Here is a 14,038-nt window from a genome sequence, read left to right as displayed (position 1 = left end):
CACATATTCTTACTATCATTATTTCGTGGAAAATCTTTATTATTATTGAAGTAATATATATGAAATTTTATGTTTTGTAAACATTTACAATTGTATTTTATTATTTTGTATAAATGTTTTATTACAATCTTAGATGTAAGCTGTGCTTTACAAGATCGATGACCTTCTCCCCTCTGGCATGTCGCAAAATTCAACAGAATTTAGCTAACATTTTGTAAATCTTTTCACTGCTTTTATTTTTGTTGCTGGTAACTATTGCTGATGCAGTTCCTTCTGTAGCTGCTGATGTTGTTGGTTGTTGTAGTTGTTGTCTGTTTCAATTGTAACAATTGTTCCACTTACTACGCTAGTATACTTCATGTTTTCTCCCATTTATGCCATGTTGTTCCAGTTGTTGTGTTCCTTGTTGTGCTACTTGTTTTTGTTACAGTTTGACAACAATGATAATGTGTCACAGCAAGAATCTTTGCCGTGTATGCCTGTAATCACATGTGATGCAACATGATAATGAAGCGACAACAAAAACTGATTTTGTTGATTATTTTAAATTACTTGTTACTTGTCGGTGTTGTTGGGATTTGTTGCTCTTGTTGCTCTTGTTGCTGTTGATGATGTCGTCGTAGTAGCTGTGTAGCTGTACTTATTGTAGTTGTAATTGCTGTTAGAGACATAAACAAAAAAAAATACAAAATAAGATATAAATTCTGTTGCAGCATATGTCTTCATACCGGAGTAGCTTTCACTTGCCCGCACAAAAAGGACATCTTCTGTAATGCAGAAATGAAATGTTGACAGCAACACTGAGAAACTTCATAAATGTGTTGCAGAGTGAATGTTAAACAAAAGTCATTAAAATGTATGAGCATGAGTTGATATTATAACAGCAACTCATAATGCGGAAATTCACACAAAATTCCAAGTTACAGAGTTATAAAGTTACAGAGTTACAGTAAATTTGCTTGAAATGACTTCAATTTTCGTAAAACTTAACACAAATGTGTAAATTTGAAATTTATTTCTTGCTATTTTGCAGTTTTTCGATTATTCACATAACAAGAAACAATCACTAATTTCCAATTCATTTGCATTTATTCGTAGTTGCAACTAACAATGCAACACCAAAAAGCACACCCAACCAACTGAGGATGAGGGGAACCACTAACGATGCACCCATCCTCCTCCGACATTCGTCAGGCGCCCACTTAAAAACGAAAAGTTGTAACTACTTTTAAACTTTGTCTGCTGCTTAAATAAATAAATTCTCAGTTTTGTGCAATAAAACCAAGAAAACCGAAACTGCAAAGTTTGCCGGCAACATTGGCTGCAACCAAACAAAATTGCATTTTACTGCGATTTGTTTAGCGCAGCAGTACAAAGTTTTCCTTGGCAAATAACCCATTAATATGCCATAAAATGAGAATAACAACGGGTGAAAAATGAGGAAACGGGTAAAAAATATAGCCAAAGACCTCGATAATCTTTTTATTGGAAATAAACTAATTTCAAGTAAGAAGCTACCTAAGTATCTTCGCCGCCAGCGAATATTGTTTGTTGCAATAATACAAAGTTTTTCCCTCCAGAAAAGCACAACTTTTTGGTTTATCACATGAAAGTTTGCCTGTTACATGTTGCAAATGTTGTTGTTGTTGTTGATGTTGCTGTTACTGTTACTGTTGTTGCTGTTGCTGTTATTCATAAAAGTTACCTGCATGTAAACAATTTCATATGCTTAGCATTCCAATTCTAATTCTACTACAACGATAGCTTCTCTGCACCACAGAACGGTATGCTCTTTCGAAGTGATTAAATGGATTTTGGAAGCTAATTAAATTTTAGATATTTTTCATTAAAAACTAGAAATGGTAAACAAAATATTGTAAACCACTTCAATGTTAAATGAATATTGGAAAGTTTGTTTACTAAAGAAATAATAATTTAATTTAAATTATCAATTTTATGCTCTATGACAAGCAATCTATTTGGAAGAGACTTGTACTTTAGACTTCATGAATTTTCAAATCAAAACAGGCCCTAGAGTGTTACGAGCTTCTGCAATCACTTGCAGCTAAGAATAAGGTAAGCCTTTACTGGGTTCCGAGCCACAGAGGAGTTTTGGGAAATGAAAAAGCTGATGAGCTAGCCAGAACTGCATCAAAACTGCTTTTATAGGCCCTCAACCCTTTTGTGAAATAAACTGGGACAGTACAAAACAGATTATCAAGGAAATGGAAAACCATATGCGGCTGGAGTACTGGGTAAACTTTCCAGGACTCAGACAAAGCAAAGCACTGATAACACCGTAATCCTACAAAGACATTCTTAAATTCTCAAAATATAATTTAAGGTTGATAACGGGTTTCATTACAGGTCATTATGGTCTGTAATATCACCTTCATAAACTACAATTATATGCGAACTCGGAATGCAGATTATGCCTCGAAGATGAGGAAACGACCATGCACATTCTTTGTGACTGTCCAGCTTTAATAACGCACAGAAGAAACCTGTTTCATAAAGAATTTCTGTCACCAGAACAGATAAAGAACTCTTCTCTAGATTTAGTTCTAGACTTTATTCATAAAGCTTTAAGGGGCTTTGTTTAATCAATAGTGAAACTGGCGCAATAGGTCTCTTATGGCCGCAGTACCGGCTGTTGGGCAATTTTCACGTCTACTCTTTTAATAAAATAAATAATAATAGACTTTATGGACTTTATGGGCTTACACTGACCATAAAGCTAATTCGGATTTCGCTAAGTATACATCCTCATATACATACATCATCTTTGGAAAAATTCGTTGGTTTAATTTTTTTTATATATGTTTTGGACCGCATATGTTAGAAATTGAAGTGTATTGTTCTCGATTTTATCCATCTCTTTAAAAAACAGCATCGATACTTTCGATAGTACATTCACGCTTTCGACAGGTTGGATTCACAACATAACAAACACTACCATTCTAACTAAATTTTACAATTACAATACATTATGAAAAATAAGTTCCCATGTTGACTATAAATATCATGTTATGCACCAACGGTTCCCCAAGTGGATATCTGAGCTAATTCCTTGGTGCAAGGAATAAAAAAAATCGCACGAGAGTTGCGAGTCTATTTAATATATTTAACGAGGTACTAGGACCCTGCATGTATCTAGCAACTTAGATCATCTATTGTTTTTTAGTCCATTAAATATTCCTTAATATGATAGTTAATAGTTCCTTGTACTTATATGGTGTGATTGAAAATAATTTTTTTGGAAACCTTTTTGCTGACAACATAGTTAAATTTTAGGTTTTCAAAATTTTTAAATAATTATTCTTGATTAAATTTCCGCTTATACATACTTATAATCCTTCGATAGTTTCTTTTCAAAAAAAATTGTTTTTAGCTTCCATAGATAGTATTAGAAGAATAAAGGATCCCAAAGAATATTCTTTAGTTTCATGAAACGACATCCTGTCCTAGCAGTTATGACAACATTTTGCGACAGGCAAATAGGAAATTAACTCATACTTCCTTACAAGTCAGGGCTAGGGTTACATGGCTAATTTACTCCAAATATAGAAACTCTGACTTGGTACACAGAGGAAAATCAAAAGTATCTATGTTAATATCTGTTTTAACAGAGTACTAATATATAGGATGGCATGGAACCAAGCTCGGTCTACCCACGGTAGTAGCCGGTAGTGTCTCCCGGTGCTGAGACTTATGCTTTTGTGTGTCCCCTTCTTTAACATACTCGGCGATATCTCCAGCTTTGACATTGGCTAGATACCCGCATTTATCAATGCTTCCAGCTCGTTCCAACATGACCGCTACCCACTATTACGAAGAATTGTAGAATCAAAATGGCTTTCTTAGCTAATTAAAGAGGTTTTGGTCTTCCGTCGACTTCACCTTACCTTACTTAATCTAGGATACCATATTCTAGTATTTCTTATGTCTTCGCTATATGTTTATTATTTTCTAACTTGATTATTATTGTTTATATGATTGTATTGTGATAAAAAATAATTTAAAAATTTTTACATTTCTTAGAAAAAAACTGAATTGTGTAATTCTTAAAGTAGTACTGTTTTTACTGCACATATTATTAGAGTATTATTAAGTTCCCAACAATTTTAATATCAGAGATTTACTAAAATCACTGAATATCATCAACTGCTTATTGAAATCATAAAAATTTATTATTCTCAACGAAATTCTAATAACAAATATATTAATAAAGTGAATATTATGGTGTACATATGTACATATATGGAATTTTTTTATGTCTCTACTAATAGTTAATCGAAAAATTGCTTTGCGTTTATTTATGCTAAAATAAATCTATCTGCAGCATCTAATTCCAAGAAAAACAAACTATCTGCAATATATAAACTAATGTGCTAACATAAAAATCATTGAAGCGTAAACTAAGCACAGACAGCAGCAGTAGAAATAGCAACAACAAAAAGCTCATAACGCTTCACTAAATAAACAGACATGAAACGGATGAAACGGATGAAACGAATGAAACGGAGTTAATCGCAATGAGAAAGGCTAAGTTATTATCAGCACCGAAACCAAAGGCAGAGTATCTACCACGAACCACCATGAACCAACCAACACTAACCACAGCAGAAGCAGTCATAATAACAAAAGCAAAAAGAGCCAATAAGCCAAAGGACCAAGAACAGTTATTAACATATCAGTTATTTAAATTTTAGCCATTATCAAAATATTTGCGGTCTATTGATGGCCAAGTGCTAATAGAAACAAAAAAGGCAGTGCAGCAAAAATTATTAGAAACCCGATAACCAACAAAATAATGAGACCATATCAGCAGGCAGGATTGGAAGGATTGGGTATACACTGACTATTAGTAGTGGCGGCAGCAGCAATACCAATTGTGGCAGTATTTAAATTGCTTATGGCATTTAATTAAAGCTTAAAGAAACTATCAAATATCCTGTAAATTTTCTAAAGTTCTAATCATTTTGAGCGAGAGACGAAGCCGAAGTAGGTTTTTGCTTAATTTTAAACTTTAAAACACGTTCGAGGCACTTTAAAGACTTTGACAAACCACAAACTTTGCCACCGAAGACCGCAAAAATCTCTACCAGAATTTTTGCCTGCTTAAATTTGAACTGATGACGATGAGCACAGACGAAGGACAGGCAACACAAATTTTGGGTATAATTTTGTAAAATTTGGTGTTTATAAGAAAATTTCAAGTACTTTAGAGTCTTTAGAAGTTTTATTTTGTTTTGTGGAAGTTTACTTTTGTTTGCTTAAGTGCTGAAAAATAGAAAAGTTTAAAATTTTAAGTACTGTTCAGTTGAGAAGTAAAAAACGAAAACCAAAAAGGACTCTTTTTACGCAAAATACCAAAATAAAAATGATCCTTGTTTAACAAAAAATTAACAAATAAAAAATTTTAATTTAAATAAATTTATTTATTTTAAATTTTTTCATTTTAGGTCTAAATATTATCTCACAAGCAAATGTTGAACTCCAATCGTTCATTTAAGTATTGAAATAATAGTAAAGCAGCGGAAAATATGCAGGATATACGCATACGTGTCGAACAGCCCATGACTCACGTGCCCACTAATCAAGGCAGCCGACCTTTACATCTGCTGCCGCAAATAAGTTTAAGGTAATTTAATTAAAATACTCATACATACAAATATATTCAAATTAGATTTAAATATAATTTTCTAACACAATTTAAATTGAATTTTTAGTTGCAATGAGACAAACATTGAACAACATCAACATCAGGTGCCACGCTCGCCCAGTTCAGAGGAAGACAATTCACCAACGGAAATGAACAATTGCAAACGTTTAGTTGATAAACCGCCACTCGTAAGTAACTGAAACTAAAGACTTTCAACCTCACTCCCCCTTCAGCACGCGAAAAGCAAACAAATGCAAAATGCAAATGTTACGTATACGACATGTTAACCATTGAAAATTTATTGCTCACTCAGATTGCTGTAAGTCAGTTAGCAGTTAGCAGTTAGCAGTTAGCAACGGTACAAATGCTGTAAGAAAAGCTAAAAGAACTGTAATCAAATAAATTTTAAAATCGTGTACGGAGCGATGCTTCATTTGTAACGATAAATACAGGAGCACAGCACGGCTCCACACTGCACAATCACTGGAGCAGCACATAAATCTTTTAGCCTCTTCCATGAAGTCGTTATATTGATGTGTTGTGATGTGCACTGGTTCCCTATGGAGATGCTAACTTTTCAAATCTTTCATTTAGCAGCTTTGAATATTAGAAGTTGCATATGCTTTTTAATGCGTTTCGTTCATGAAATGAATTAGAGCAGATCTATTGAATGGGGAATTGGAATGCATCATAAGTTCAATATCAAGAAGGGTTTTATGATACTGTTTTGTGCCCAAATTTTTAAAATATCAATCGACCTGAATTACATCAAAGTACTGGATTTACAGTTTAAATACTAGAATAGCTACCTCACAGATATATATATATTTTTTTAAATTTCTTTTTTTATTAATAGATGCAAAAATAATATTGAATGTAAAGCAAATAATTGATTAATTTATAAGCATTTAAATAGAAATTAAAGATCTGCTTTTCGCAAGTAGCGAAAATGAGAGAGTGAAGCTTTCGTTGAGTGTCTGATAATGAGTCAGCATATAAACTTGCAAGAATTCTATCAGCTATATAATCTGTGGACTAAATACTCAATGTGAAATAAGTTGACTGGTTTGTAACTAAAAGAAATTGTTACTAGCAGAACACTTCATATAGTTGCCATACTAAAGAGGTAGTTCATCCTTACAATTACGTTAGAGCATCTTCACTCAGTAATATAAACTTGACATTGTTTATTTGATGGGTTATCATGATCTACTTTATCATCTAAACAAATTCAGTTATCTAAAGGAAAAATATGTCGACTGATTTTGTCTGATTGTCCGGCTTCGATCTGAACTAGAGAGATTACTGAGCCAAAAGTTCCTATATCTGTTTGGTCAATTGTTGGGATGTTCTCAACGACTGACATATAAACCAATATTCGAAAGCTAAATTTGTTCGACTTTGATCCCAAGCCAGAGAGTTTACTAAGTCAAAAGTTTCTATATCTACCTGGTCAATTGCTAGCATGGCATCAACAACTGGCATATATATGAGAATTGCAGTGTGTTCTGTACAGTTAGGGTCGGATAGTAGTAAAAGAAATCAGCCAATGCCCCATATATATTATATTCTATTCTATTTCTGGTGGCAAAAACTCGTTACGCTATTGTGAAATTGTGTTCAAAAACTTCAGGCAGATAGAATGTAAGTTTTTATGACTACTTCCAAAAGATAAAAAAAAAGAGAAATATTATATAAAATGCACGCCAATTTGATCACCAATTCTGTTTTGTTTCGTTGGTATGTTTTATATCAGCATTTCTCAATTAATGATCTGCAGACTACCTCTTCCACATAAAGCCCAAACTGTCATAACAATGTCTTAACCGTTTTTGGGCAATATATAATATATAAATGACTATGATGTTTTTATATTATTCACCTAATGTGGTGTTTCTATTACAAATGCCTATTTCAAGGATAGGCTGATTCATTGATAATTGCCGGAACTCTATTAAGTTCGTAGAAAAGGAAGAAAAGAAAATTCAGGAAATAAGGAAATACATAGCTATGCTACATGAAAAGGTTAAGGTATTTCAACATGTAAATCACCAGCAAGCTACTATGTAGTCAAATCAATGAACTATATTTTACCCTGGCATTTATCTGTACTGCAGTACCAGTTGTAAATTCGTCATTTTGTATGCAACGTGTGATCACAGATTTAGTTATAAACACTCTAATTCTACAGTAAATGTATATGAAAAGATTAAGGTATTTCTACACAGGGCTTCGAAATGGAACCGAACCAAAAACCGAAAAAATCGATATTTTTGCAGGAACGAAAACCGGAAAGAGATTATCATTATAACCTATTTAAATAATATATAATGGAATTAATAATTGAAAGATCTTTTGATATACTAAAATTAAATTTGTTTCTCTCAAGAAAAATTTTTCCATGACAAAATGTTCGCATAATTAAATCATCACCTACTTAATATATTGAATTTACAAGGAAAGTACCTAATAAATATCTTGTCCCCTTTTTATAGAAGTTTTAAAAGTCAATCGGCAAACACTGTCAGTTGTCAATAATCACAGTAAGCTTCTAACAAATCATGTTAACATATATGGGTTTCAATTCAATCAAAGAGACATATAGATAGAATGAATTGACTGCAGTTTCAGGAATTCAATTTATAATTTTAAGTACTTTTTGAATTGCAAACAGAATCATTCCCAACAATATAAGCTTTTAAGACAACCTCTTCTTACTATTTAAAGATTTCCATATATTATGTTAAATAGGTATGGATTAAGAAATGAGAAAATGGTATGACAAATGGTTGCAGTTCTTAAACTGCAATTATAAAATTAATTTATCCTCTTATAAATTATCTTACCATTATTATTATCTTGCCACACTACCGCACCTTTTGGCCACATAATTGTCCCCCAAATTAATTTGTGCAATTTTGATTCTGACAACTCTGACAAGTGCTGTTTGTAGTTTTACTAAATTAATTTTCCACAAATTTTCTACATGAGCACTTTAACACGCCCCAAAACAACTCGAACCTACGCCAACAATTGCAATCTGAAGAAATTATTTAAGCAAAAAATGTGCAACGTTCTGAACGCGTTCAAATTGCATTAACAACACTTTTGGTTAAGTACTTCTGTGCTTCCCCGTTCTGAACAGGCACAGTTTTTCAAAGCGTAAAGCTTCACTCGGCAGCTGCAGATGCACACGGGCTACAGTATACTTATACAAAAACAAAAATAGAGAAATACAATATTACAAAAATACAAAATTACAAAAATACAAAAATGCAAAAATGTGAAGAAAATCCAAACTTACTGACTTTATGACACACAAATCCTGGCGATAAATGGAAAAATACAATGGAAATGTTACGCCTGCAAATGACAAACTGCACACAATTTTCACGTCTGGCTGGAAGAGGGGGAAGACACTGCAAATGCCACTAACCAGAAAATGGGAAATAGTTTTGTTAACTTCCATAAAATCTTGGCTTATATTTTGTGTTGCATGCCACACAATAGACGCCCTTTTTCGGTAGCATTGATAATGGATGTGGCAATGAAAAACTTTAAGATTGTTAGGTACTGCAAACAATGCATTTAACTGGAGAACTATGGAACGTGTCTATTGCAAGATAAAGCGAAAGACAAAAACGACATCAAAAACTAAAAGCAGAAAATTTAAATTACAAACTAAGAAAAATTATCTCTTTACTAAATGGAAAGTTAGATACTTTATCAGTTCAGAGCACCATATGTAAAGGGACATATATAATGTACAGAAGTCCAGAGTTATTTAACGTGATTTCCTGCTATGAAGGCTTAAAATCACAGTGTTTTTAACACATACATCAGTATATGCGCCCATTGGAACTCCAGAGAACTCCGCCGGTGCCAATGAAGAAATGTGTGTAAGACATAACTTCTACTTTGGTTTGATATGAGGCTCATCTAAGCCTCTGCTGATCTTTGGGTCTCAGCACCCGGTAGTGAATACGCAACTCCACGCCGAATGAATGAACATTCTCCACGCGTAAATTTTGATATTAATCACAGTCACTACGAGTCCAACATTAACTGGTCAGCACAGTCAAAAATGCGAGCCACTGACCCCCATAGTATCAGATATTGTAATCTCTGGTCAAATGTCGCAGGCTACCATGCACACTTCTTACACAAGTGTCGGATTGGCAAGGTGTTTTAGTCACGTCTTACGACAGGCATGCCTACCGCGGGATTATTCTAACCCCTTCACCACAGGAGAAATAGATAAGGTACAATATACAAAAGGCATTTATTTTGTATTAAAAAGGACAATTATGCAAAGCCTTATTTGAGATCTATGGTGTTAACGCTAAATTGAAACTATTGATCAATCTAACAAGATGTTTAAGTTCAAAACTACAGATGACACTTTCTATGAGAAATAGAAATCTTCATTTGATTTCTTAATAATCGAAAGACACGAGCAGATTTAAAGTACTTTATAGAAAATGTATGTGCCAGTGACCTATAATGTCATTTTTAAAAGATGATAGTTACCAGGTGCCTGTCCTGTTAAGAATACAACAATTAATCTGAATTTAGATTGAGAAACTTCTCAACTTTTTGTCGTTGAATCTTTACAAAAAATATAAACTGTTATCGAGTTCTGTTTAATCATGCAATATAATAAAATACGTACATTGTTGGAGAGTGGAGGTTACAAATTGCGAAAGTGGTAATAACCCAACCAGAAACTCAATTATTCCAGTTTTAAAAAATTCAGTTTCATTAGTTATATTATGTTATTAACAACAATATATTTATATTCCGAAAGAACATTTATTTTTTTACATCTAATCTGACTGTGACCAAATGAATTGGTGAATTTTCATTTGACTGTAGACAAATAACAACAAAGAACACGAATTACTTCACCTATTACTAAACTGCCATTCCACACCTCTTGAGATCGTCTAACTCTCTAATTGCATCATATGATAATTTGATCATTTTCACATATATGGCAATGTTCCTAAACTTTTAAACAGATTAGGTTCAATCTTTCCATTCCCTCGTTATTATCTCTAAGTTTCTTATTCTTGCAGCAATATAACCTTATCCTAATTTGTGTTATTTATGCTCAGGGATCACCCAATAAGATCCCATTAAAAAGATTGGTTGGATTGTAAGATTTCAGCTTCCTAATTCCCTTTAGAATTAGTCTCTAGCATTGAATAAATTGAAAAATAAAATTTATAATTAAAGAGAATCAAAGTGTTTTGTTTTGAAAAAAAATTAAATATTTCTCAAGCCCACAAAAAACATTGAAATTCATTAATGTTTAAAGTTTCATTATTAAAAAAAAACAAATTATTACAAAAAATAATGAAAGGGAAAATAATGCCACCATTTGCCTACCCGTAATAACAAAATACTGGTACCTCCAGTATTTTATTCTACAACTCACTTGATATCCAATTCTTACGTACACCATTGCATGTGGTTGACTATGAAATACCAATCAGCTCACCAAGCTAACTGAAAAGTTAGGACCTCCTTCCACTTGACGTACCTATATATCTACAAATAATATTTAATAAAGCTTATGCTGAATTTATACTTAATACCATTTTACAAGTAACAAAGCTATCTCAAATCAAACACAGGCATTATTACTTAGCTTTTCTGGTCCCTTATTATATCAGCAATAATCTACAATAGAATTTTTACTTCTATCGAGTATGAATTCTATGACATATCTTATCATTCATGCACCCTAGTTTGATAAGCGGGCAAAACAAACTTAGAGTTTACGTATTCTTAAAGGTGGTCTTTCATTTCTTCCCTACTCAGTTATATGTACACTCCTATGAGGTCAACATAAAGTTACATGAATCACTCATAATGCTCTTGTTGCTTTATATTGGATTTTGTTATATGATACCTCAACATGTCTGAGTTGTTAAACTACGAATATATGGAAGCAACTTCATATACCATCAGAGAGCAAAAGATACAAACTTTGCACCTTCAATTCGCTAAATCAAGGCATACGTGCACTCCGTCGTTTTGCAGTTGTTAATACTTTTTACCAAACTGCGATAAACTTTTGTTGAACAACGTTTTCAATTGATTTGCATTTAAACTTTTTAACCTGCACGAAGTCTTTGCAACCGTTGACATCATTCTGTACTCAGAAAAGGTTAAAGATACATGTTTTAAAAATTTAAGAGTGTGAATAATTGATTGTCGTACACATATAACAATTTAATTTATTGTATTCGTATATTATTGAAATTTTTTTAATTTTATTAATTTTCTTAATTAAAATTTTTTTATATAATGTTTGTGATTTTTAGGTAAAAAGACTAACCATGGGTATGGGCTTGCTGCGCTCAACAGAACTAGAAAGTCGACCGCTCGTACATACAACTTCATCCTCTCTCAACTCTGGCTCCTCACAGACAATATCCGATGGTTATGTGAACGAGGCGATATGTGAACCTGATAAAATAATATCTAGTAAATTTGGTGATTCGTGTCGACAGTCGTTAACCGCGTTACCCTCTATGGAAGCAGCTCACCGCCTACAAGAACATAACGAATTTAGTTACAAGAAAAAATATCTGCGAGAAACTTGCAGTGGTAAGTCAATCTAATATTCAAAAATAAACTAATATATATTAAAAGTTATTATATTTATATAATTATTTAGCGAATTCAAGTCCAAAGATGTTTGCACCAAGCGCGCCATTACGTTTAGATAGTCTTAGCTTAGCTGAACAGAATGAACTGAAAGGTGCGGCTTGGTTTCAAGCGGGCATACCACGTGAGATCTCATTAGAAGTATTATCACGACAGAGTCCTGGTGCATTTTTGGTGCGACAAAGTAGCACAAAACCCGGTTGTTTTGCATTATCGCTAAGAGTACCGCCACCAGCGCCAAAAGTTGCGCATTACTTAATACTAAAAACGCCTAGAGGATATAAAATTAAGGTAAATGTTGCTTATAGGATTTACTTAACATATGACTTATGACATATGACATATGAAAATTTTGTTTTTAGGGCTTCACGAAAGAATTTACTTCATTGCGTGCGCTAATAACACATCATTCTGTTATGCCTGAACTGCTGCCAGTACCATTGACTTTACCACGTCCAACGAACCCTGCTGCAAGTAGTCGAAACGGCTCACGTGGCAGTGGTTTGGATGGTGATGATTTTGATACATATGGTTCACTTAATGATTTTCGAAAAATGATGTCTGATTTAAATGTATGACTTTTACTTGATGAAAAAGCTGAACAACTCAATGTATTGAATACGTCAGACACGTTAAGTTCAGCTGCAGTGACAACATTAATAACAACTGACGGAACTGATGTCATGAGCAACAGAACGACAACAACAACATTATTAACAACTGTCATAGCCGATGTCGTGAGCAACACAACACTTTCAGTTCCAACAACAATGTCAACAAACTTCCCAACAACTTCAACTATAACTGCAATTACTACAGGATCAAGTGCAAGTATGGCTACTAACGTTTCATCCATGAAGGTGTTGACACCAACGCGGATTGGTTCAAATGCTTAATTAATTAACATTGACATTGTTAACAAACACGTGACTTCAGCATTTGCTCACATTTTAATTTTATTTAAATTAAGATAAATTGTAAAGCAACGAACATACAAAAGTACAGCAACAAAAATAATACATAAAACAAACAAGGATATTGGTAGGATATGTAGATAAGCATGCCTTCCACTGTACTATAATTTGAGGACTGTTATGTAGGAACCATACTTTACTCATAGAAATAAAAAATTGAAAGCTTTAAAAATATATACCCACACATACAATATATTTTTATAAAAGGAAAAACTGATGTCGAACTGCATGACGACCATTAACAAAACAATAGTAGAAAATTAAATAATAAATGCAAATAAGATTACAAATATCTTTAATGATATATTTTGGACATTATTCAGGACCTCAAAAAACGTTGCATTTCTTAGCAAAATGACATTTACCCTTTAAACCTTACCGTCTGCATATCCTTTAACTCATTATTCTCAAATCAATAAAAGCTATAAATTTCAAGAAAAGTTAAATTTTGATTATATTAATATAGTTTGAAGAAACTATATATATCTACTTGCAAAACTCCACTTTTTTTGTATTTTTTTCTATGGCTTATTAAACGTTTATACTGATTTGACCCGTGCACTTGATCTAGTGGACTTACCAAATCAATATAGTTGGTAGATATGATGAAGCTGTATCTTCCTCGCTTTATAACAATAGCAACAAATTTTGCCTAGAAAACCGATTATAGTGATTATAACCAAAAGGAGGTTTTACTAAAGAACACACCCTTTATTTACTT

The 14,038-nt window shown here is 32.9% G+C and overlaps 1 protein-coding gene across 1 annotated transcript in view; it reads left to right on the top strand.

Moving 5' to 3' along the window:
* LOC119670944 (tensin-3-like) overlaps positions 1-12,940 on the top strand; it is a 34,373-nt gene extending 21,433 nt beyond the window's left edge. The window contains exons 2-6 of the mRNA XM_038081401.1: positions 5,466-5,644; positions 5,733-5,853; positions 11,998-12,283; positions 12,354-12,634; positions 12,706-12,940. Coding sequence (XP_037937329.1) covers positions 5,547-5,644; positions 5,733-5,853; positions 11,998-12,283; positions 12,354-12,634; positions 12,706-12,921 — 1,002 coding nt within the window. The 5' untranslated portion in view covers positions 5,466-5,546 and the 3' untranslated portion in view covers positions 12,922-12,940. The remainder of the gene's footprint in view (positions 1-5,465; positions 5,645-5,732; positions 5,854-11,997; positions 12,284-12,353; positions 12,635-12,705) is intronic.
* The last annotated feature ends 1,098 nt before the right edge of the window (positions 12,941-14,038 follow it).

Source organism: Teleopsis dalmanni, chromosome 1 (genome assembly GCF_002237135.1).
Source record: "Teleopsis dalmanni isolate 2A chromosome 1, ASM223713v2, whole genome shotgun sequence".
Taxonomy (NCBI): Eukaryota; Metazoa; Arthropoda; class Insecta; order Diptera; family Diopsidae; genus Teleopsis; species Teleopsis dalmanni.
The sequence above is the reverse complement of the archived record's forward strand: the minus strand, read 5'-3'. Positions and strand labels throughout refer to the sequence as shown.